General features: G+C 45.4%; 1 protein-coding gene across 1 annotated transcript in view; it reads right to left on the bottom strand.

Annotated features, from left to right (window-relative positions):
• Nucleotides 1–27,259, bottom strand: part of LOC119382597 (uncharacterized) — a 128,388-nt gene that overhangs the window by 47,530 nt on the left and 53,599 nt on the right. The window contains exon 2 of the mRNA XM_037650371.2: nucleotides 15,533–15,795. Coding sequence (XP_037506299.2) covers nucleotides 15,533–15,795 — 263 coding nt within the window. The remainder of the gene's footprint in view (nucleotides 1–15,532; nucleotides 15,796–27,259) is intronic.

Genomic DNA, 27,259 nt, shown 5'->3' with positions numbered 1-27,259 from the left:
GGGCGCATAATCGCTGCCTTGCAAAATGATGAATTATGGCGTAGTGGCTGCTTCGCAACTATACTTGCAATAGGCACCCTAGGAGAGTTTAAAACGGCCAATGTAAGGCGCACAAACGTTCCTTTCTTCACGGCACGGTAGAGGTGCCTACCGAGAAGCGAAGCATGGGAAGCGAATGAGAAGGCGATGCGAACGGGGCCCGATGACGCTATGGCGTTCCATTCTTAAATGCGATGCTTAAGCGTCCCCAAAGTTTTCAACAGCTTTGATCCTACCTTAACCCAAAAATACGAACACTGAATTATTTTTTTCTATTTAGATGTGCAGGTATGGGGACGCTGTCCCAAAATTACGAACTTGTTGCTCTACTGACAGAGAAGCAAAAAAAGGAAAAGAAGAAAGCAAATATTTATTGGCATTGACAATATTTTTGTCTACGTTATAGGTGGTTAAATAAAGCAGCCTAATATTCTGTTGTAGCTGCAACAAAGTATACTGCAGCTAGAGCGGCTACTGCACACGTACCCTTAAAACCTCAGTGAGAAAAGTGAACACCCAATGTTATAATCATTAATTTATTGCATTCATCGGAGGCTCTGCTGGTGACGCAAGACCCTGACAATCAGCTACGATTGGTGAACAGGGCTCGGGCGGCGGCAGCGAGCCATGGCTACCTGGACTGAGGAGGCCACCCACCTTAGGGCTCAATTACCAAGAGCCTGGTCAAAAATAAAGTTCATTTCTCTCTCATCGGTCTTACTGCTCGGGGCGGCAATGGAATAGCGAAGAAAGAAAAGAGGCACGCACGCAAAATGCAGAAACAATGGGAATAAGAATTAAAGCTGAAATCGAGCTGACGCGGTCTCTTCTTTTTCTGAGCGCCTTGCCCATCGCCCGCAACGAAGTTTTCTTATTCTGAAAATACCAACGTCTTTACATCTTGGCCATAAATTTGACTGACTGCTGTAACTCTGGCGTCGCACGAGACCACCTGACTCGTACGTGCAAGAAAAGACACGTCCTGACGCCCATCCAAAATGAAGTCACACTGACTGACTATTATAATCCGATGCGACGTGCCACATAACTACGAAGCTTTAGCTGCTGAAAGCACAACTCAGACTTGATGGCTAAGGTACAGAGCATCATCAAGTCAGACAAGATACACCTAAGAAAATGGTGCTTTGTTATAAACTGTTCCCTGCTTTCTATGAGCCTGCCAGATAAGCATTATCTTCGCACCCGCTACCACGTACCCGCAGCGCTCACGAAAACAGCATGCCCTCTTGAAAACAGCATGCTTTATGTCTGTCATATTGGCTTAGCGAACGAATCGATAACGTCCAAACTGGCAGTCCAATCAAGCTCAAACCCTGACAGGTGGCACAAAAATCGGTGATCAATGTCAGAGAGAAAGATAAGATTGTTTATTAGCTTTATTTATTCTTCGTATGCCTTGCGGCAAAGCCTCCCGAACAGAAAAACAAAGCATTGTATGGCTCAATTTCCTGCTTCTAAAAGTACTGCTGTCATGAGCCCGCCAGGCTTGCAGGAAAACGGTGCGGATAAGACATTTGCGCGTCGAAAGCCTAAAGAGTTTTTTTCTTTTTTTTTTACTTCCTGTCGGGTGCCGCTCAAATGAGATGTATGAACTTCTAACGTGACTGGTTGAAAGAAGATTATGTAGCCTAAGGCGATGCTGGTCAAGCAAAATCACACCAAATTCAATTTGCTGCCTATCATTGCTTCAGTTCTGTCGTCATGCCCAAGAATAGTTTACGCAAACATTCCTGGGAACAACAACCATTTAAGTAAGTCGCAAATCAGTTCTGCGGAATGCTTTCATCTAGGTATGTGGTACGAGAAAGGGGACAGTTTAAAGTTTTATTTAATCAGGATTACTGATCTCGAGTTACGTGGTATTAACGCTACATGGCTTTCTTTAACTGAGAAGAACGTTGCGTATCCATGCGCAAAAGTGCATGATACGCAACGTGCACGGCTCGAAGCCGTCATGCACCGGTTCAAGCACGGCGCGCCTCAAGGAATAGAGAAATGCACACAGCTCAGTTTTATTGCAGCGTTCCTGTTCTTTACATTCACGCTGACAACGATCGGGGAAGCTGACCTTCGGGCGCTCGAGGCATTTGATTGAAGTTTCGGGGGAAAAAAAACGCCTTCTGATACGCAGGCTACGTATGGGACCGTTTTTGAAGATCTGAATAAAGAAAATACAGAGGTTGCCAGCAGACGTTGGCTAACAGAGCGGTGCAGAAAGACGACCAGCTTGTGACGTCGCGGTCGCAAGTTTTGTACGGCGCTGATCGGGCAATTCGCCTCAGGTATCGATTCCCAGGTTTAAAAATTGCAATTTAGTGTCTGCGAATGTGCCTCAGGGCTCTGCCTGCCTGTCGTATCCTGCTCTATGAACCTCAAAGGCCACGGAAACGCACCCCTGAGATCATTCCCTCCCCATCTCTATGACGCAAGCACAGACACATCTCTTACTGCTTGAGATATGTTTCTGCACCCCAATCGACAGTGGCTCAGCAGTTGGTGCTGCTGGTGCGCGTTCAGCACAGATTGCCCTGCCAGCAATTCGAATATCTCTGGTAATATAAATTTAGAGAAGAAAAAAAAAAGTTCCTCGTGCCCGTCGCACAAATCCCATCGCTGACGAGCGGAGAAAAACAAAGTACCGATGATATCACGTACTGCTGACAGTACTGACAGACGTATTCGCAGTAGAGCGAAAGGAAATAAAGTGTTCGATAGGTTTCGTTACATTAATTGTTACGAAGTCCTGGCGTATACTGGTGTTAGCGAAAACCCTGAGCAGTCATCTGCTAATACCTTGATACTTTTTTTTACTGCCCGTGAATAACGGCTACAGAATGCACAAGAGCGTAACACATAATTTTACGTGTTAATTTATAGCTGCCTAACATTACATTTAAGGCATGAACTTGTTATATCGAATTTTGCTTTGATCATTCTCGTGTGAAGGATGTTCTAATCGGTACTGTTGGGGCGCACTATCTCGGCATTGGTGTTATAATAATAATAATTCTTGAGGCTTAACGTCCCAAGACAACCACATGATTATGAGGGACGCCGTAGTGGAGGGCTCCGCAAAATTTGACCAGGGGTTCTTTAACGTGCACCTAAATCTAAATACACGGGCCTCAGGAATTTTTGCCTCCATCGAAAATGCGGCCACCGCGGCCGGGATACGATCCCGCGACCTTCGGGTCAGCAGTCGAGTACCATAACCACTAGACCACCGTGACGGGTCTCGGCATTGGGGGTTGAATGCGAGTTTAAAATGCTTATTTATCTAGCATTTACGTTGTTTTAACTCATGTATCTTTTCGTAGGAAAGAAGGCATCGAGATGCATCGAGATGTAATGTAACGCCAAGGCCCGTCCCTCGGCATGGAAAAGAAAAATGTCGGCGTGAAATACGTAATTCTCTGCAAATGAAACGCGATACTCAAGCATATGGTAGCCGGCGCTTTTTACACTACCGGTTAGGACTGGGGGATCACATTCAGCCACACCGCGCCACAAAGGCTATAGAATTTATGTATACCACAGTAAGTAAGCCACGTGTCCTTAACAGTACGCACTGACGCAGGACCGGCGGCATCAATGCACTCCGAGTATCGCGTTTCAATGGATAGATGGATAGGGCTGTACAATTTTGATCAGGCGGCAGCTCACGCCACCTACCGTGACTTAGCTAAGCAATGTACATACGTACGTACAGCCTCCAGCATTTTTAATAATATCGCGCGAGCGTCGACCGCACGCAGTATCAGCGCCATACAACGGCGATAATCTGCGAGACCGGCAACAGTACGCGAAGGCGCACAAAGCAGCGCTAGCGCAAGCGTCGTCTGCCACGCTGTTCCTTTCAGGACGATGCACGCCCTACCACAATGACTGTATTAGTCTCCTTAGATAAAAAAAAAGGAAAACAAAAGCGATGTGAACAAAACCATGCGCACAACTTAAACCGTGATCTACCGATTCATGTTATCTTGATCTTTCCTGTGATTGCAGTCAAAGAAACTGCTCAAAGTTGATGTGCAGGGAACTTTGAATAAAGAAAAGTAATACACAAGAACGATGAGTTGTCGGGAAACGTGGAAAAAAAAAAGCAAAACGTTCGTGACGTTTCTCTCTGCGATTGTGCGCACTCCGGGCGCCTTTAACAAAGAAAGGGAGTGTTTCATCCTGAAAGGAACAGCCTGGCAGACGACGCTTGCGCCAGCGCTGCTTCGTGCGCCTGCGCGTACTGCTGCCAGTCTCGCAGATTATCGCCGTTGTAAGGCGCTGATACTGCGTGCGGTCGACGCTCGCGCGATATTATTAAAAATGCTGGAGGCTGTACATCAGTAAAAACAAAAACAAAACGAAGACACGTTCGGCTATGGAAACGGCCGATCTGTGCCACATTGCCATGACATCTCTCATGTATGATACGTCTAATCACGACAGCATAAAGATGGTGCTGGGTCAAAGTGAAATCCATTCTCCAGGTGCCTTGCTTAGTGCACCATATTTCCCCAACTAGACCACACCTCGTTCTAGCTTAAAGGCAGAATTGAGTCAACGATCTGTGAACTAGTGTAATTGCTCAGAGTTTCCCGTTTTGAGCCCGAGCCAACCGCGAAATCACTATCAGAGATTAAATGAGCCATTGAAGATATATGTAGTGGGATTCATTCGAGCTGACCGTAACATGTAATCCTTCGTACACGATTGTATGCGGTACGGTATGCGTGCAGTTAGCGACGTTTGCCGAAAATGTGTCCAAGGACGTGACGAACGCGCTCAAGAAAGTTCTAAGGCCGTATTTTACACAAAGTAGGTTGTCATCGAAGCATATTCCGCCACTCGCTAATCGCGGAGCGTAAGTTTAATTCCAAGAACCACGCGGTTGATTCCATTAACGTCGTTTATGGTCCAAGTGCGGAATGATACCAAGCAAGCGTCTGCTGGCGATCCACGTTCAAAGACATTGATGTGTTTGCACATATGCAACCAGAGCGACGCAGGCGATTGTGCGAGCTACAATAATTAAAAGCCTTAGTAGCTCATTAATTCAGCTAAAGCGCTTCAACCTCAAAGAAAAGCCAGGATCGTGCGACTTCTCTTACCTGAGGGAAAGTAGACATCTAGATAGAAATTTCGCAAGACTACAACCGTCGTCGCTATTCGGGCTTGCGAACCCATAGTTTCTCGGTGCATCTTTTTGCCTCAATGGCTTGCGTTCCAGAAACAACGGAGCGATACCTCACAACTCTTTTCATCATGGGGGCACGCAGAAAGGCAACACTGCTTTCGAGATTTATTTCTGCACCGCTGCTCTGGCGAGATCAAATAAAAGTTACTGACAAGCTGTCTACGTGCGCAGAAGACGCAGCGGTTTCAGAAATGCATCGGCTGATTTCCAGATAAAGTACTTCGTGGCGCGGCCATGGCACGGTGTGGCATCTGTTTGGAAACTCAAAGAGAAAATGAAATCGGGCACAGTTTTTTTTTTCAGACTGCAATGACAGCAGCGGTAATCTGGAGAGCATGTACTACATGACTGCTGTACGCGGAGCTAGTGATACGCCAGAGGCATGTAATTTTACCGTGTGTGCGTGTGCGTGTGCGTGCGTGCGTGCGTGTGCGTGCGTGTGTGTGTGTGTGTGTGTGTGTGTGTGTGTGTGTGCGTGCGTGGTGCGTGCGTGCGTGTGTGTGTGTGTGTGTGTGTGTGGTGTGTGTGTGTGTGTGTGTGTGTGTGAAAATGACGTAGCCATTAAAATAATAAAATTAGGTACTGTAGACAAGTCATCCCCTTGCAAACTCTGGCTAGATTTAGCTCGGGCACTCTGTAGAAAGTGACACTTAGTACAACACATCACTTCTGCACAAACGCTTCTGCATTAATTAAAGATCTTTAAGATCCAGCGCGGTCCTTTCAAACTTTGTGCGTGTGTGTGTTTGCTGCGTGTGCGCGCCTGCGCGCCAGAGGTATTAATTTGGTATAGCGCGTTTCAACTTTCGTGTGTGTCTCTGTGCTTAGGCACGTGTTCTTTAATTGTGGCAGTGGATATGGGTAAATGAGGGGCATGTATTAACGCACATCTGGTTCTCCCACGCCCAAATGAACAATGTTAACATTTAAACACAATAGACAATAGATAGTGTGTGCGTGGGGGGGGGGGGGGGGGAGGCGAGTTCAAACGTGAAACCAGCGCGCACTGCACTCGTAATTTTCGTCGATTACGTGCACTCACAGCCGTACCGATTCACCGCTCCTGCTCTGCGAATTATAAATTAATCACGCAAGTGGATACCTAACCTCTCCAATATTTAATCGCACGCGATAATACCGCCGTAACGCTAAATCCTATTCAGAATAAGACATTCTGGATTTCACGGGACAACCGTCTTTCGCTTTGCGCTAGCACAGCAGTCCGTAAGGCCGCTCTTCACACATCGCATTAACTAAGAGCCGTTCCAAATGAAACAGTGGAATATTTATAGACAAAAAAAACGTGACTTAGCGGCCCCGCTGACAAAGTCCGATTACGGTCTCTTAATTAAAAGCGAGGCTCAAGAATAAGAAAGCTCAAACGGGAGAAAGTGGGCAGAGCGTCAACACTGTATACTTAGGAAGCAGTCACTAGGAAGGAACATTAAAGACGAACAAGTTAAACACGTGATTACTTAGCAGAACCAACCGGGACCTAGGCTTCGAATAACAAGCGCGTGTGTGCGTTTTAATAAAAGCAAATTCTTATAACACAACACGGATAATCGTATTACACGTCAGGGACACCTACATCCTAGCAATACTATGTAGAATTGGAGTTAACGGGAAGTATACCATGTTATTTTATGGGATGTGCGCGTATAAAATGGGAAGCTTGTGGCTTTCTTTTTCGAAGTTGATCCGTTTTCTTTGCTACTCACAAACGTTCCCCAAAGCATTTCTGATTACACTGTGTACTTTGTTCTTCTGATGATAACGATAGTGATGATGTTCCCACACAACATGTCACGTGCCCACAACGGGGGACAGGCCAATAATTGAGCAGTTCGACTTTCAGTTAATAGCTTGAAAAAAATTACATAATAGTACTTTTAAAAATAACATGTAATGGAGCGAGTAGGAGCGTTGTTGTAGACCTTTTTATTCATATTCGCCTCCTCCTCTCCTTCTCCATTTTTTTTTCGCGGCCTTTCAAATAGAACCAGCTAGTCATCGCTTTCATTGCCACTATTCAACATAAGTGAATAGCGCATACCAAGCCATTTTGTAGGGAGCCTGGAACTCGCACTTTCGTCCCTTCTACAACAATGAGGTGATGAAAATGAGCCCAACTTTATTCTTCTTCTTTTTTTGTGGGTCAACGCCAGAATTATCAAGGTTTTGTCCTTGATTTTAAAATTATCCAGGCCAGGTTCCTACGTATGAAACATTACTAGCTTTCTTCTCTTTATTTTTTTTATGATGATTGTGGGAATCGATGTTAAGCAAGGCGTACTGCAGTCGCTAGCTAGCTATATGGCAACATTCTGGGTTTTGCAAAGCGCTATAAAATGGACCAACGTTTTTTGTGCACTTCAAGCAACCGCGTGCATTAGGCCGATCCCGAAGGTGTTGCTGTTACACACTGTAGCATCCAAAGGGCTAGCAGCAACAAAAGAAAAATAGAACGAAAGCATATTTCTTTAAATTTACACACCCTCGCTTTTATAAGCAATTTGTTTACATGCCGCGTGACGCACGCGCAAGATAGTGCCAAGGCTGACTCACGCGTTTCGTAACCGAGTCTTTGATAAAATGAGAGCTGACACGGCCTCTCGCTCGTTCTCGCTTGTACAGTAACACGTGCCATATGCGGCATACGTCTGAAGAAGCGGGTTCGCGTTAGCGAGACGTGATCCTGACCTAACGGTTTCAACTTCGGGTTACTGTTCGGAGGGCCGAGGCTAGATCCCACCATCGCATACTTGAACTCTTTCAGCAAGGAGCTTAAAATATATCAAGTATTGACTCTTGGCTCGTGCCAGATTCCTTGCAGTTAGGATCCCCTCTAGCCTCCCTTCGGGCTTCTTAAAGAAAAAAGGAAGAATGAAAGAAAGAAAAAAAGATAAGTTATCGATTGGCGGCTCGACTCTCTGCATCGCAGCGCGTTTCTTTAACCGTTGGTTCGCTCTTGCACGCCTACTTCTATCGTGCCAAAGCCAACTAGCTGTTTGAGGCGTTTGGCACGTGCGTAACGTTCCGATTTCTCGCGTTTTTTTTTTTTTTTCCACGTGGTGGCCAGCACTTCGAGGCGACGCAAATGTTCGATTGTACTGCATCTGGCGACAGCCCACATTCATCTCCAACATCACTATACGAAAACAGTGCTGTGAAGAACATCAGAAAGAGACATTGCGCACCATACCTGTGGCTTAAATGACAGCGAGCCTCATTTTTAGTAGAAACAGGCGGCGTTGCGCACGTTGTATACACTCTGAAATGGAAGTTGCAATTCATGGAAAAGCAGCTCAAAGAAATAAACTCAAAGCAAAAAAATGCGTCAGCGACGAAAGCGGCACCCACGCAGTCATGAACTGCATCAATGAATATGCGAAGTTGCATGCATGCCTGTTATATCATGATCGATACCAGATTTGGTGGCTTCTGGCCTAGTATTAATCACCAAACCCGCTGCATGTGATGGTCTTCCTGCAGCTACACACCACTGCGGCTTCGGCTATTTCTCACGTTGATGCAGACGGGTACGGGATGCATAATGTACGAATTCACGTGCTATAAAATGCGCGTGTGTTCTCTCCTCAAATAAAGAAGCATTTACTGCATGCGCGTTCTTTCTGGAGCTATGGCGCTCTGTGAGATGTGGTGGTATACCTTACTTTATTCGTCTAGAGTCAACTAAAAGGACTAGTGAGGTGCGTTTTCAAAGATTTGGAATATTTGGCAACAGTCCTATTATCCAGCAAGAAACTATAGGCTTTTTTGCGGACAGCAGCTGCGTTCTTTGCATTCTCTCGTCTTGTCGCAGATGGTGCGTTACTTTTATGAACTGATATACATTTTCAAAACTTTCACGTGTTTGAAACTACCGTATTAAACGAAATAAAAGACAAGAAATTTCCGATTTCTGACACGTGTATACGCTCGCAAAGAAGAAACAAACTAAATTCTAGGGTTGTACGCTTCAAAACCATGATGTGATCGCAAGGCACGCCGTAGTGGGATACTCTGAATTAGATTAGCCACCTGTGATTCTTTAACGGGCACTTAAATCACAGCATACGGGTGTTCTTACATTTAGTCTTCATAGAATTGCGGCCGCCGTGACCAGGTTTAAACCCGTGATCTGGAGCTCAGCGGCGCATTGCCATAGCTAATTAGCTACCGCGTCGGGTAACGTCCGAAGGGACAATAAGGATTCATTTGAACGGGGGGACTGGACGGCCTTCTTCCCGCTGTACAAGCTCGAGCATGAAGTACCCTTTGTACGAAGCGTTGCAATGTTGTACGTAGGTTATTTATGTCAGGTCAATGAATGATGGCCGGCAGGGCTTTTTCTTTCTTCGCTATAGCTCCTCTTTCTACGATTATTGGCAGTATGATAAGCATAAATACTACAAAGTCGCGTATTTCGCGGGTATAGTCCAATTACTGCGTCCTTCAGAAGTAGAACTACGTTGTCTTGAAGAGAACATAAACGGCGCACGTTTGTTTTGTTCTTAAGAAAGCGATCTACATTGCGGTTGAGCACAGCTAAGCGTGAATTCTGAAAATATGCATTGTAATAACGCCAGAAAAAGTCCGAAATTTGTGTGTCAAATACAGGTGATGTGATCAGGTTAGCTGACCCAAACGTAAACAGGACCAGCATGTCACACGCAAGAATTTGTAACACCAAACCAAACACATTGACGTACAAACACCTCCAATCAGCAAAGGCTGCATTTTATTGTTCTGTTCATTTATTAAGTGCAACTGTACAAACGGAAATAGATGAGTGCGACGAGCGTATAGCGAAGACAGTCAGTGACATGCATTGTCTTCAGGCGCTCCTTGCACTCAACTGGCCTGGCAGGCCATATTACTGCTAGCCTTAAGTACCGGGATATCCCGAGCCTGTGCAAGAAACCGCACGCAGGAACGCACATTGATGAACGCAGCCGCGTAGCCAGAGCACCGAAAAGGGGTAATGGCCGACTGAAGAAAAGTAGTTCGCGAACACCAGAACAAGATGAGAAATAAACCTCCGCTTCACATTGATTACGGCGTGAACTTTTCCTACGAAAACTAGGTAAAAAAAAAATCTACTCATAGGATTGCTGAGTGGCTTCCAGTGTGCTGCCACCTCTACTTCCTATGACTTGTAGTGGCAATCACCTCTCCAACCTGTTTTCGCAGGAGACAACCTTCAAGTGCTCCTATTGCACAACTAACGAAATTCAGTCAAGCTTTCGCAGTTATATAAGTTGGAGAGTTTCACAATTACTTTTTTGTTACTGCTTTATCATAGCAGCCGACGAAGCTACTGACTGTAATGTAGAAAATCTTGAGGAGATTGCCGGCAGAGAGGAAAAAGTAAATGTATCAATGAGTGAAAACGCTGAAAACGTATTTGACTGCGAAGAGTGCAGTATAGACTGACAGTTGAAACGTTCTGTGCTCTCGGCGTTCTGTTGATTTTCGCGGACTCCGGTAACATTGGTGGTGACAGAATTACATTTTCATTAACTATTTACTACTTGCTATCTACTAGCTATCTATTTTTTCGTTTTACATTGGGGGGAGGGGGGGGGGAGGAGGATACGTCCCAGTGGGCACTACGATCTTTTCCTTTCATATCAACGGTCACGGATATACGCTCAAGGATTACAGTAAACAATTCAGTTTGGTACTCATTCGTGCGAAAGACACAAAGATTGACACGATGATAAAGACTAAAACATACACCGACCGGACGAACAATTTTGTCTGTCGCTCTGTTTTATTATTATTATTATTATTATTATTATTATTATTATTATTATTATTATTATTATTATTATTATTATTATTATTATTATTATTATTATTATTATTATTCCTGTGTAGCTGTTCGCGCCCCCATTCAAGCATATTCCATTAATTTTTTTCCTTTACTTTCTTCCATAGATTTTGCCAATCCACTGTGGTCGTTCAACAGCTACGACGTTGCGCTGCTAAGCACGAGGGCGCGGGCACAACTACCGGCTACGGCGGCTGCATTTAGATGGAGGCTAAATGCAAAAACACGCGTGTGCTCATATTTAGGCGAATATTAAATAATCCCAGATGGTCAGTATCAGCATGGTGCCTCCCAGTACGAGGTGCCTCATTTGGCATGTAAAACCCCAGAATTTAATTTTTTTTTAATGTTGCCTTCATTTATGCTCCATAGATTATTACATAACGCTTCTGACAAGTCCTGTGAGATCAATATATCTCGAAGATAACATTATGTTTTCTCTTTTTTTTTCTGTATTTCTCACTAGAAAATTATCGCGGAAAGAACTATGAGGTGCCACGGTTATGACATTGCTCGACTGATTACGTGATCTACAATTCAATTTAAAGTCATCGTCATGGGCTTAAAAGCCACCGCGTGCGATGCAGAACAGCCATCGTAGAATGAATGCGGCCAGAACGTCGGCGAGGTCTCTGCCGTTTGCAGTGGTTTGCTTACCTGCATGGTACTACTTGAATAGCACAGAGTGAACAGCAGAACGCGAGCACTGCAGAACCACTTCCCAACCATGAAGTCTGGTCTTTAAACCGGAATTCAAGGCGGAAAAGGAGCGACATGTGACAATATGCTTCACCTCAATTTCAAGATTCGAGATTTCTGGCAGTCAGCATACAAGAGACCTGGTATACCGCACTAAACGAACGTCGTAGACGTTCCAATATTTTATTGGGCTACAAGGGCAGTGGCAGCATTCTCTGCGCGTGAGGGTGCATTCAGAATGATTGTAGTCCTGATCGTACCGTATACTTCAACGAAGGTATTCATCGTAATGCTTGGATGTCATGCTGCTCTTTACTTTTACTTTTTTTTGTTGTTCTGACATTTAGGCAACTTCACTTAATTGATGTGGGAAGTTAAATGCATTATCCTGTTGACATTATATAAGGCGAAGCGAGACTCGCACCAGGCGCAAATAAACAGTGTACCCCATTTATGCATTCTCACATCCATTCGGTACTTGAATAAAGCGCGAGTGTACGCTGGTTTGAAGGCGTTACTGTCAACTTGTCTCTAGAAATCTAAACACTGACGATCTCGTGCAAGGAGCACGATACTATATTCAAGATAAGTAGGCATACTTCTGTTATTATTGAAGAACTGCACGTCGCTCAGGACCACAAGAGGAGGCCACACGAGTCGCGCGTTTGCAATCGCTGTTGAAATGCTGCAAAATTCGGGATAACTATATTACCACGCTCTCAGAGAAAAATCACTTTTTTTTCACCTTGCACGAAGGGGAAAGAAACACAGCCTTGTCACTACAATGAAGTGATGCGCATTCTTCTGCGAGTACAGGATAGTTAAGGATGTGTAATTTATCGTTTTCGCATAGAGGACTTCAATAATCATAATTTTTAAACAGCGCCAACACTACATAGACAGGAGAGCACGTGACCCCTCTTGTCTGTGTAAGTTTAGCGCTGTTTCAGATTCGTACAAACTAGCTCGCGCACAAACACTTTCAAGTGTTAACTCATTCACTTCAATCGCGTGTCCTCAGTGCCGAGCGGCCCCTGGCCATTTCGCTTTTCCCTTTTATATGCGCAAATGGCCAAACTGCACCTACTATCAAAACGCGCTCGCTACAACGGCCTCTAAGCACCTTGAGAAACTTAAAACCGAACACCCTTGATGGGCCTAATATATGGCAGTCATTGGGAAGCAGCCGCAATGTGGCACAGCGAGCCGCTTCAATCGCAGCCCAACGACGTGCACTGTGCGCGAAGAAGCAGCGAAATTAATAATCAATTCCGGCGCTTCCCGGCAGCTGCTGGTCTTTTCATCAGAGCAGAATGTGATGAGGGCATCCGAGGAGCGGCCGCACTCAGCGCACGATGCGATGAATGGGGCTTGCTGGCTAGGCAGAAACTGCAACAAGATTTCGTTTATTGCCTGTGGGCACTCTTCGGAGAAGCGTTGAGCAAGATCCGCGAACTATATATGCTATACGGCATAACTTGGTGACCGCTTCTGAAGGCTCTCGCCCCGTCCATCGTCAAGATGTGGTCTCTGCTTGGAAACCTCGTGCCCTTACTAGAAAGTTCTGCAGACGCCGCAAGAATAGCGGGGAGCAAGATGAAAGTACCAAGTTACTCTCTGGCACAACTTTATGTTTGATGACTCTCCGGCTTCGCAGCTTCGGCGCTAACGATGGCATTTTCGTTAGGGGCATACACGCGGCGGCAATAATGCCCGCACGAAATTATGAGTGTTCCGAATACGTTGAAGTGTCTTCATGGAAGTAGCAGCGACCTTCTCTAATATGTCATTCAAATCACACATTCAACTGGAGCTTGCGCAGAGTTAATTTCGGTCATAGTGCTGTCGGAACCGTGGCTCTATTTCGTTTAACGTTATATACTATAAGCATCGACAGCTTCGTGAACGCGGGGCGAAAGAGAAATCGCCAGCAGTCTTCGGTGTAATATACGACTTTCTATTTTTGGTCGTGTTGGGACAAGCGTATTTCGGTCGTCTTGAGACCGCCTCCATATGAGTGATGCGCGACCTGCGCCAGTCGCACGCGAAACTGTTGGAACCTATATAGGATTCGAACCTTTTTTTGGCACTTGGGGACGGATGGCATGCTCTACGTTTCCAGTCACCCAAGTTTTCGCTAAACGAACTGTCTCAGCTTTGCCCCTCGAGACATGTTCACCTAAAATACCAGCGCGAAAACGACGGAAACAGACAGAAAAATGATACAGGACGAGACACGTACGTACGACAAAGTTCTTGGCGAAGGGCCCTTTCTGACCGATTATTAGAGCAACTCTTGTACAGAGGCAGCGTATTCTCTCCTGTTAGTAATTTTCCGGTTTCGTCTTGCTTATGCTGTACTTAAATTCAGCTTTTCGCGGCACATACTTTAATTACGGAACTCACAAAATAGGTCTCGAGCAACTTTACGGCACCTTTAATGGTTCAGGTGGACTTGCCTTCTGTTCTAATGGTGCTTATATTATAGGCCGCTGTTTAGATCAAATAACAGAAAGCTTATATCTGTGAAGCTATGCGGTTGATCGAACACATGACATGCAAGATCCGTTAGGCAAAGGCTTTGAGCGAAATCGAGGTTTGTTGAAAGGAATAATTTCTACACAACTTAGACCGTTGGTGCCGATAAGAAGGAACACAACAGGAACTGTGAGAATATAGGTCCCTCTCGCTGCGAGCTGCGCTTGGTACTTTTACCTTCATTAGCACGGAGTGTGCAGCACGTACACCTTTGAGCGAAGCACTAAAGCTCCCTTTCCAAAAACTCCTACGTGAGTTTGTATATCTAGACAGTCGTAATTTAATAGTTGACTGTGATACTTCAGGGCAGTAAATCGTCCTTTTATAATTACTTTCGCGCGACCAGTTAAACTCTGTGCGAAGGAATAACTTGTACATTAACGCATATGTTTTAAAATGTTGTATATAAACACATATACGACATTTTGCCATAATGTCGAAAGTAAGCATGCGCCTTAAAACTTTGATTTTCGGGCACATGAACTCAGACACCGAAAGTGCGAGGTCAACATTATTTCTTGAAAATTCAGGCCTAGAAACTCAAGCAAAACTGAAAGTGGGGCTAGTTGGTCATACATAATGGGCAAAAACAGCGCGCAGACGGACGGGACGAAGAAAAGATAACACAGAACAGCGCTTGTTTTGTGTTACCTTTTATTCGTCCCGTCCGTCTGCTCGCTGTTTTTGCTCACTAGAAAGTATTTAAGGTAAGTTGTGACACACAAGAGAAAAAAAGTTATATTCTGACAACAGTCTCATTCTTAGTAAGTTTCGTCTAAAGAACTAATGATAGATCGTGCAGAAACATTCTTGATGTGTTAAAGCGGAGATAGCAATTAGTACGCTGTATTACGCGCTGACTGAAAAGAAAAACGGTAAATTTTAATTTCACAAAACGAGCGAGGAAATTTCAGTGTTCTAGCGTCTTTCTAAAAGTTTTCTTTGCGTAGCAGATCAAAATCCTTATCTCTCTCGCTCTCTCTATCTTTTCTTACAAAAACAACGTTTGCGGCCTGAGAAAAGTTTGGTAAGGATACCGCGGCTCCGAACAAGGTTGGTTACAGTTCGTACAACATATGAACCGCCAAAGCGCAGCAGCCGTGCGGCGATAACGTGACATGGAAAAGCCCTTTCGCGCGCTCGCTGCTGACTGCAAGAAGAGCCCCGCCGTGACACTGACGAAAGGGCCCCAGTGACCCACTTACTATCTGTGGGGAAGTTGGGCGGGAAAAGTGGCTCCCTCTCTGGACGACCGGCGCAATGCGGCCGAGAACGTGTGGCGAGCTTTCGGCGGCCCAAGTGCAGATGCCGCGACGGTGGGGACGCCGGTGCTGGAGCTGCCTGTCGCGATGACAGGACTTCGGTGAGCCGGGCGCAGCTGGAGCGAGACGCGAGGCCAACAGCCGGCTCGGCGGTACGGACGCTAGTCGCAGCCAACGTGGCCCCTCGGCGGCCGGCGCAGAAGCGACTGCATCCTCGGGCCCCGTGTTTATCGCGCTCGGGGTCTCACGCACTCCGCGGGAGAAGGTCCAATCAGAAGGCGGCTCCGAGGAAAAAACTCGTATTGAACAATCGGAGGCTGTGAGACTCTCCTCGCCTCCGCGTCTCTCCAACGCATGCGTGCTGCCGCGCTCTCTCTCATTCAAGCGCTCGCAGCCTCGACACCCCTCCGCCCTTCCTCTTCCCGAGGCACGCACGCTCGCGGCAGCACCGACACCACCCGCAGAGCACCTGGCGCGCCGGCACCGCGCGCATCGCGCGCTCCACAGCCGTCGCCGGCGCTCTGTTGGACGACCCGCCGCCGAAACTGCGCACACGCGTAGTTTCTTTCTCGGCTACAGGTTAACTGATAGCTGTGTCAAGGTCATGCGTCGTGAACTCTTGAAGCTTGCCCCCCCCCCCCCCCCCCCCCATTTTCACGATCTCTTACTCGCTTGATTTCAAGAGTACGATTCGCGCACTCTTCTTAGCAATATCGGCGTTCATTCTAACCATGTTACATCAGGCATCGCACAATAACTGCAAGACGTGCTCCACTGCTGGCCCGAAGATCGCTGGATGGAATCTCGAACGTGGCGGCCGAAATTTCGATGGATGCGAAAACGCTAGAGGCCCGTGTACTTAGATTTAGGTGCACGTTAATGAACCCCAGGTGGTTGAAATTTGTGGAGTCCTCCACTATGGCAATCATATATTGGTTTTGAGACGTAAAACTCCAACAATTATAATAATTGCAAGACGAAAACTGCGCTTTCACCATTGAGGTTGGTACAATTTCTTCATTTCATAAGTCTCACTTGCTAGGTATGTCGTACTGCTGCTCACACACACACACACACACACACACACACACACACACACACACACACACACACACACACACACACACACACACACACACACACACACACACACACACACACACACACACACACACACACACACACACACACACACACACACACAACACACACACACACACACACACACACACACACACACACACACACACACACACACACACACACACACACACACACACACACACACAATTATGACGTTCTTAAAACAGACTTCAATGCAAACATTATTTAGTGGTTTCTTTTTAAATATCTCGTTCTCTTTCTCTCATATTTATCGTATATTATCTCATATTTAAACCAAAGAATTTGTTTATTGATTTCCTTTAAAGGCAACCAGGCATAATTAATTGCCAAAGCGAGCGGACGAGTGAGATGGAGTATCTTCCTATAAAAGTAGCTCAAATCCAACCGATTTCGTATGTCTTCGTTTAACTTGTTATGCAAAAAAGAAGACTAACGACCACCCAATAAACGGCCCACTTTATCAGAGCAAGATGCTTTAAACTAACTAGCTTATATAGTAGTATCAGAAAGCCTGAATCCACTTATTGGCCAATTATAGCACATACTCAGTTTTGTTTTTCTATGTGAATTAAGTATCGTCCTTCCGCAGCGACAAAAAAAATTAAAGTATTTTATAAAAAATCTTAGTTTGACCACCTGCTTCTGTTATAGAATCGTATTGACACGGGTAAATGATTACCTCGAATAATTAATTTCGACATATTTTAGTACTTCCTACTTGCTTTCCTTTAATGCGTACTTCCGTTCTATTTTTTTTCCTCTCCCGAATTCTTCTTAGTCTGCCTGTAAAGCGTGCTTTGCCTGTTAGGCACTCTTGTACCGCAAAGAAGCGACCTTCACAAACGGATCATTTGCGATTTATACATCTTGAACTAACACAACGCACAAAAAACTATGACTAACTAGAACTGAAGAAAGAGCGGCATACACAACAAGTGATTGTGGTGTGTGTAGTAATTTCTTCAGTCCCAGTATTTTTTGTCTGCTGTGTTGATTAAAGTTGAAGCAATGCGAACTTGCCCAAGACGCAGTTCAGTACGAGATACAGTTTTGTACGAGAGCACCGAACTAACCTCGTGATGTTATACGCAAAAAAGACAAAAAAGGAGTCTGTATGGAGAACCTGAATTTAAAATAAAAGCGACAAATATTCTAAAAGTATACATAAGCGTTTATTGACATACATACTTGAGTTTATGGGACGCTTTCTGACAAAGACAACAGGCAACCCCCTTATTTCGTTTTAAATATTGGGAGTGCATGCTCACAATAATTTTGAGACAAATGTAATAAAAGTATTTTATCATATTTCAATGATCGCACATGCGTGCTTTTATAATAATTATCCTATTTATTTTACTTTCGGATTCTCCATGTAACTCTATTTATTTATTTATTTATTTATTTATTTATTTATTTATTTATTTATTTATTTATTTATTTATTTAACATCATGAGGTTAGTTATATTCCTGGTATGCCGAATATATCGCAATCTGCCTGAATGGTTGCTTTTTTGCGACGCAGTAATGTCTGACAGGCAAAACACGCTTTACAGGCAGAGTAAGTAAAATGTGGAAAACAAAAAACGGAAGTACGCATTAAAGAAACCAGGAAGCCAGTAATAAAACAAATATAAATTACCTACTTAAAGTAGTGGTTTATGAGTGTCAATACGATTCTAAAAGAGAAGCACATGAGAATACTAAATTATTTAGCCGGTTACAATGTAACCGAAAGCAGTTTAACACATAAAAAAATTACACTATTACAGTGAAACCTCGGTGATACGATCACAGCTCATACGAATTTCGTGGTCATACGAATTTTTCGATGGTCCCAGCCAGGGCCTATTAGCCTGCAGTGTAATGGAGTACGGTTGTTGCGAACCGATTTTCACCCAGTGACGTTTGATACGAACGTTCGCTACCACAGAGGTACGAAAAGGTGCTGTCAGCGCTGTCGCGGAAGACGCGCCAAGCACGTGCGAGCGCGGGAACGCAAGCGTGGGCATGCGCGCCGCACCGCCAAATCGTCAGAATCACGGTGTAAGAAAAACCTGCAGAGGCGCGTCGCGGCCTCCGAGTGTCGCGGGTCACAACGCACCTGGTTCATTAATTAAATACGCGCGTACGCGCCGTATATTGACGAGTGCTGGTATAATTGTCGACATGTAAAACTTAAAGGGGTCGTGAAACGTCCTCCAAAAATTTTCAACTACGTGTGTATTCAGAATCCTGGCCGTCCATTTAGTACTATACATCGACTCGTTTGATGTCTGGGTTCGCTGAATTACTAAAAAAGCGCAATTTCGGTTTCCCCGCTCACGTTCCAGTCAACTGTGTAGGTGACGTCATTTTAAGACAGCCAATGAAAAGTCTCTGTCGTTGACAAAACATGGCGACGCAGCGATGTTTTTGAGTTTTAGTTGACCGTGGTTCGTAGCATCATACTGTTTAGATTGTGGTGCCGGCAACACCATAACATCATGGACACACAGCGGGCGATGGCTGACCTTCCCGAACTACAGCGTCGTCTGCTAGAGCGGAGTCGGCTGTTAGGCTTTGAGCCGTACGCCGACGCACCCATGCGGGTGCGAGACCGGCCATCGTCAGAGCAAGAGAGCGGCAGCGGCGACGACGGTGAAGAAGCCTGCGCCGTGGAGGCACCTGTATCGAGACCACGTGGAAAAACCTGCGCTAGCGGAAGCCCCGACCATGACCTCACACCTCCTGAGCTTTTTCGGTGGTGCGTCGAGCAAGAGGTTCTGCGTCGGTACGGCGTCACGCTTGAGGCGAGCGTTTTTTGTGTCCAAACCGAGACTCCGAAGGACATTGAGGTTGGTTTGGTAGTCTTCTGGCAGAAGGTGGTCGGAACACGCGAAACCACTCTCTGAGCCCAGACCATCGGGGCCATCGCGGTTGATAGCTCGAAGCCACACTGCTCTGCGCTGTGGCTCGCTGGGCAGCTTGTGAAAGCGAACGTTGTTTGCACTTTCATAAGTTGTGCGGCACTGTCTGACGACGCACACAGTTGGCATAGCGAGGACTAAGCCACCGAGAACACACAGTAGAACACAACTTGCGACGCTGCACTGACTGCACCGACCGAGCCCAGCGAACCGACGGGAAGGCATGGATACACACGTGAAAGAGCCCGGATGTACTTGAAAGCGGAACCGAGCAGATCACTCACTGTGATTGTACAGCGTAGAACTCAGAGCGCCAAAATAGCTCTGCTGCTTTTTCTTTTTTAATATCCTATAATTATATTACTTCAGAGCAAAATAAAGCGAACGCTCTCTTTGTAACTTCTCTTAACATGACGTATCACTGACGTCACATTTTAGTGCTTTTAGCGGCCGACGGTCGCGCATGGTCGCTAGCGATCTCCAAAGAACTGTGATTTCAAATGGGTGTCATTAATTACAGAATGGATATTGTGCCGAAATATTTTGGAATTGGTATGTCTAATCCGTATTAAATCAGGGAAAATTGCAACCGGGAAGTTTCATTTTCGTTTCATGACCCCTTTAACTGACGATCATTCAGGATTCTTCCTGACGTTGCTGCAGCCCTGAAAAACAATAAATGAAAATGTACGCCAGCTTTCCTTCGTCGCATGATAGTTTTCCATGCTTTCTGGTCATACGAATTTCGGATGATATGAATATTTTTGGTGGTCCCGTGAGATTCGTATCACCGAGGTTTCACTGTATAACGATCCATCATTAGGAAGAAAGCTTGTGGAACCTAGATAATCCAATATGGTAACGTCAATCAACTTTCACCGCTCGGTAATACAACACGCTTAAGTTAAGAGAGAGAAACACGAGTTACAGAAAGACCACCTAGAATCTTTAAAAAAAAATCACAGCATATCCACGGAGTGAATGATGATGAGTGGGCGAAGTTGCGGAGGTTCATCGGTAAACCGTGAATCTTCCGTGAATTCTGCCCAGTACATCATCACCGACGTGAGATCGGGCGCGTTTATACTAAAGGTTCGATGGGTTATGACGACTTGCAGCTCACTTTAATTTTACATGTACGCTGTGAATTTTCATTGTTTAGAAAACCATTGCTTTAGAAAACATCTGGCGTCTTTCGTTAAGCAGCTGGCGTCTTTTCGTTTTGCTTTAGAAACATCTGGCGTTCTTTCGTTTTGCTTTTAGAAAACATCTGGCGTCTTTCGTTGGTTTATTTCATCAATCAACGGCGTTTTGAACAAAATTTTTATTGTTTAATCACGCACAGGAGAAATCTCACGAGGCACCACCTTGGAGGTAAACAATGGCTGCTAATGGGAATGAGACACAGAAGAAGTCGGCTTTTAGCTAACACTTACACTTCTACTTCTACTAACGTTTCCTACTGGAACATGCCAATGGCTGCTAATGGGGAATGAGTGACAGAAGAATTCGGCTTTTAGTTAACGCGCACGCTGCGAATTTTTTATTGTTCAACAACGCACAGGAAAAATCTCCCACCGGCACCACCTTGGAGGTCAAGATCTGGTACTAGCGTTACGACTGGTTACGCACTACTACGAGGGACGAACGGGTGCCGCCTTAAGGAGCTTCGCCCCTAAAAACATAGTCCGAGGCTGTTGCCCGAGAAACAAGATTTAGAGTACTTCGAAAAGCGTTCTTGGCGCGCACACTTTAGACCCATAGTTGTACAGGTGTCGACTGCCCCTTGGTAATACAAGTGCAAGCTGGCAACGCAAAGTACGGTTGAAGGCAGCGTTTATTTCCAACCCACCGCCGGACCGGGCTGCGCCGAGCGAACTCCCCCGGTCCCATTTTCAAGCCGCGCCTTGTTGCTCGGTCCAAAAAGCAACCAAGCAAACGTCATATCCCATCTCCTTGCTCTCTGCGGGGAGAAAGGACTGAGGCGACACTCTTCTTCGGCAAAGCCACCAGTGTTAGCCGTTACTGCCGACGGACGCCACCCGATATGCCCACTTTGGACACCGCTTCCGCTATTCGGTCTTAGCGGCCGCATGGCTCGAACCGTGGCCCCCTACCACCTGACCGTCCTCCTTTGAGATTCCGCCGCGGCGGCTCGCTTCCCCGAAACTCACTCTCCACGGAATGTTTCAGGGGATGCAGCCACAGCTTTCAAGTCCCCTTTGGACGTCAGCGTCACAGAACCGCATCCGCTGTGAAAAAACAGCTCGAAAACATAGCGAGCAGAAGCCCGCTCATACACTCTCAGACAACTCACTCCCACTATTGCACACATAACGCTAAATCATCACCTGCCCCGCCACGGTGGTCTGGTGGTTATGGCACTCGACTGCTGACCCAAAGGTCGTGGGATCGAATCCCGGCCGCGGCGGCTGCATTTTCGATGGAAGCGAAAATGTTTGAGGCCCGTGTACTTAGATTTAGGTGCACGTTAAAGAACCCCAGGTGTCGAAATTTCCGGAGCCCCCCACTACCGCGTCTCTCATAATCATATCGTGGTTTTGGGACGTTAAAGCCCAGATATTATTATTAAATCATCATCTCACATGGAAAAGCTTATAGGCTACGTTAGAAACCTGCTTTCTTAGACACTTGCACTCGAGAATGTACGACAGCCTGCATAACTGCAATCATGTGATGGTCATACACTGGTACAGAGCTACTCGTTGCCTGGCTACGTTTATACAGCCGTAACTCCAACGCTCGCTGGCTGCAGGGCCTGTCTAGATGAGTAATAAAGAAATTATGCTAGAAATCAAAGATAAAATAGAATTAGGTAAATTTCGTAAAAAGATGTTTTAGCCTCCGAAGTCGTACTTAACAGCATATCTCTAGTTAAAACTTATGCCGTAGGGCATACTGGTGCCTTTAAAAAAAAGTAATCGTGTATCAAACTTATAATCGGCATAAATTCACAATTTGGACATCTTTCACAATTAATAAATACTGAACCTCAGAAAAATTGTCAAAACACGGACAAAAGATGGCATAAATGTCTCTTACCAAAACCTCTTGCCTGCTCTTTTCATTTCTGGCCCTCGCAGTCTGTGGTCTCTGTGCAATTTTTCTGCGGATTCACCGTATTTGATAAATTTCAACACTGTGTCTTCTTGTGAGTCTACTGGCTGTGGGTCATTCTTCTGTAAGTACAACCCTAATTTTATAACGCTATTATAGGTTAAAATCTGAAAATAGGTATAAGTTCCTTGCTTTTTCCTCGACTACATTTTTTCAGGACACCGGCGGATCGATTTTGTCTCCGAGCTGTTCGAGTGCTACTATTATTCCGGCGAAATCGGTAACGACCAAGTTCGCATTTTTCCGCATGCAGACATCGACCGTGGCTGAGCTTACCATTATCGCAATTAAGTATGTAACTCAAGAACCACGTCGAAAATGCGTTGTCTTTAGTGATTCTGAGTAAGCCTTAAGAGCTTCGTTTGAAGCCTGCGTCACGGAACTTGCGACCAGTTAGCCTCCGATGTCCAGACGCTCACCATCGCACTCTCGAAAATAGTCTCGCCAGCGTCTTTCAATGAATGTCTGATCATTTTGGCAAGGATATATACGACGATGCTTCTCCCTTCGCCCACGAGACTATCCAGGTAGTTTGAGCTATCATCCACTAATCCTAGGCTTTCGAAATAAAAAAGACCCTTCATTGAAGCTGCAGCTAACGCAAGGCCGCTGCCGCTGAGATGCAACATTACTGCGTCACTCGCAGCTGAGCGTATCATTCACAAAGGTTTTTAAACAGTCCTCATAGGGAAGGGTGGAACATCTTCACACGACAGTTGTGAGTGTAAGGAGTCGACAGCACCTCTCCGCTTCTGTACACGCTGCGACAATCAGTGCCTCCATCTCCATGCCACGTTAACTCACCTGAACTCAAGATCAGTCTCAGTGACAAAGACCCTTGTATCATTATACATTACAAGCTCATAAAGCGACAAACAAGTGAATTTTTGCTGTTCTTGGAGTCGACACACCTCCGTGACCGACATTAGTCTCTATGAGCACCTCAAAATGAGCACCCTCTCAGTGTTTCTACTTCTTTTTTTTGTTTTGGGACGTAAATCCCCCAAAATTATTATATGTTATTACTTCTTTGTTTCCTTTGATTCGTTAATTAATTAACAATTGGTTCATAATTCGCATACGACATCTACTTTTTTTCCCTGAGTAGGGTAGCAAAACAGACATGCGTCTGGTTGACCTTTTTTTCTCTCCTTTTCTCTCAATTCAATACTGTGTGGTGACCTCTTGCTAAGCCTGTCACTGCCTTATTTATGATTGTCTTCTTAACAAAGCGTTTACCTCTTCTCATTACATGGTTATACCAACTCTTCCCTCATCAAATCTTGCAGAAATGTCAGCTACCTGGAGCGTTTCTCAAACGCGTGCATGAGTGCAAATTGGGGGGGGGGGGGGGGGGGGGTGTTAGTGCGCGCGTGTCAGGGACAGAGCATTAATTGTTTCTGGGTCATCCTGCAGCTATGTAAAATGTTGGTGAGGAAGCGCGAATAAGAGATGAAACACATTCTACAATCCGTGGAGCCGCAAAAAAAAAAAACGCAACTGTTGCCGCTCCCCAGCTGCCGCACTTTAATATGTTGAACCTTTCAGTTTTTCGTGCGGACTCTACGTACAACGTCCTACTTCCAGATTAGGCGATCCATTACTGTTTAAGAGGGTCTGGAACGAAAACACCGTCGTGTTGAAAAATCTCTTCAGCTCCTTAGTGTACGAAATGAAGCTTAGTCGTGATAGCTCTTAGCATCGCGAGGGGCATACAATAAGAAGAGAATAGAGTGACGAGGTGAGCGGCACAAAATCTTTCCTCATCTTCGCTCACTCATCCGATACACAAGTTCAAATACACTTTCATAAAATATGCACACGCGCGAAAGAACGCTTCTCTATGCGTAGCTCCCATTCTATAAGTCGCAGTACGCGGCGTCCCAATACGTGCTATGCAGTTAGAATGCCTTTGGAAGACACCAGACAAGCCGACTAACCCACAAGCCGACTGGTGTTGTGTTTGGCAAAAGTCTGAAAACTGACGATGACCGCAAGTGCTCTGGAACTTCTCATCAGGTGCGGGCATTCTGCATACAGCGAAATTGGTGGTATTATACGGGAACTGTCATGTCAGCGTGCGCCACTCTGTTTTGAGGTTAGATGCAGACTGGAAACGTTTGGTTCCAGCTACTTCATTTCGTTTACGTTTCGACAACAGAATTCAAAGTGTATCGACGTTTATAATTAGAAAAAAAATGAACCATACGCCAACCTCACGATTTTATTATAAGGCGTGCCGTAGAAGGGTACTCCGATTTTGACCACCTGAGGTTCTTTAATGTGCGCCCAATGCACTCTTGTCAACACACAATAGATGGTAGAGCCGCAAAATGCGAGCACTAAAGCGTCAATTAATAATTAAAAGCGGCTAGAATCTTGTCTATGAAATGAGAAAACAATGCCAGTTAGGTTCGGGGTCAGGTTCAGCGCACTCAAATTTCGTACCCGTTCAGTTCCAGATCGGGGGAATAAAATTTACAACATTTCGTGAACCGCTTCACGAACTGTCGGCGCAGTCTAGCTTTATCCTGCCTCAAGGCAATATGCTACATACTGTTACCGACTATTCCGCATGGTGCATGCGCGAGTCTCAGCAAGTGAATGAAACAACAAGCTCTATGGCAAGTAGGAGAGTACAAATGATGTTCTTTCACAAAAATGCTATAAACTTAAAACTCCAGAACTATAGAAGGCACGCACATAAATAGAGCCATCTTAGGCAGTGGCATTACTAGAGGCGGCCCATGATTCGGCGTCATGAAGCATCAATTCCTGCGCCCTTTATTCCCTTCTAAGATAACAACCGTCTTCTAAGCGCCTTCTAACTCGTATAGACGAATAAGCGGCCGGATGTCGTTAGTGGCAAAAGGGAAATCTCGTAGCCGGAACGCAATAATAACATAGGTTTCCCTTCGTAAATTGCGCATTGAATTTTAGCAATGTAAGATTGCGGACACTTAAAAAAAATCACAGTTTCGCCGCAAGGGCCAAGCAATGAATGCGATAGCAAGGAACTAATGCTATACGAAGTGAGGCTCGCCAATGGATACTCTCAGTTTGAACAGCGCTCCTGTTACAAAGGCGGCCGAAGCAGCGAAGGAAACTAGCGTGCTTCAAGTGTCGAGCTGTGACACTTGATAGTTCGAGCTCATCTTCTGTTTATTCGTTTAGCGGCGTCGTTTAGCAGCGCTCCGTAACATGAGCGCGGACATCACGGTTAAAGCTTGAAACATCCATCTTGCCCTCACCACGAGAAAACCGCGCGAGCAGACAGCGGAAGGCCAAGGTTCTCCTTGCGCAAATATGAGAAGAAGCGAGCGAGCTCGCCGACGACTTTTAAATGCGCTCGTCGCGCTCCTAGCGCCATCTCGCTGGTAATGAAGAAATGCTTATGAGCGTCGGCCATCTCTGAGTCCGTCTAGCGGCAAAGGGTGTGTATATAACGCTCGCCGTTAGCTATGCGGAGGACCTGCGTTCCGTGGCGTAGTGGCTAGCGCCACTCGCTGCGGAGCAAGAGGTCCCAGGTTCGATTCCGCGCTTCAGAAGCATTTTTCTGAATTACTTTTCTTTGGGGCTTTTATATATATATATATATATATATATATATATATATATATATACTTATACATGTACGGTGCATGACGGCGACGGGGGCGGACATTTTCCAGCCGAGACTGTCCATATAATTGCAAAACTGCCGAGAATAGGCCCAAAAAGTAAGAGATGTGGTAAGTTTGATACAGTATACGACATGCACGTCTCTAAATGACAGTCTTGAAGTAATGTGACGTAAACTAAACTCTACCAAACCGAAAAGCGCCTTGTTTTATACGCGCCACAAGGTAAACAACTCAAAGATAAAAATGAGCGTGTAATGAGCAGGTAGCGGAAGGATCATAGTTTGCACGGCTAGAAGTGTCTCATAGAGAAATAAAATTTATCTTAGAAGATCCAAAAAAGTAAAGAAAAAGAACACCATTCGACATTACTTTTTTTTTGTCGTTGTTGTTGTCGTCACGCGGGAATCTCGGTTCGCCAAGATCGCGTCAAGCGACATAGTATGCAACTTGAATTCAGCGCGCAAAAACAAAAGAAAAATGAAAATTTTAACATAGCCTAGATTAATTACGATGTACTGAATGTAATGCTGAAAGTCCGGCTCACCTGGCCGATCCTGAAGGTAGTGCTGCAAACTGAGCATTTCGAAGAACTGAATACTTCGCAGATGCACCACACGTACAAATCATGACACAAGTTTGCTCTGACATAAATACGCAAAATGGACAGTGCACAACCGTCAAATCGAAATGAAAGCAACAGCGCCGACTTTCGGTTCAGGCAGCACATGCGTTACAGAGAAGTAAAAGAAGGGATAAAAACGTCCGCCGAGCGCTCAGCAGGAGTGATAACTGAACCAACTAAATTCGGCCGTCGATTCGGTGTCAAGCTCCCTCACTTCGCACTGCGCTGCCGACGCCATATAGAATCTAGTCT

This window comes from Rhipicephalus sanguineus, chromosome 1, assembly GCF_013339695.2.
Source record: "Rhipicephalus sanguineus isolate Rsan-2018 chromosome 1, BIME_Rsan_1.4, whole genome shotgun sequence".
Classification (NCBI taxonomy): domain Eukaryota; kingdom Metazoa; phylum Arthropoda; class Arachnida; order Ixodida; family Ixodidae; genus Rhipicephalus; species Rhipicephalus sanguineus.
Note: the sequence above shows the minus strand (reverse complement) of the source record. Positions and strands in the feature narration are given on the sequence as shown.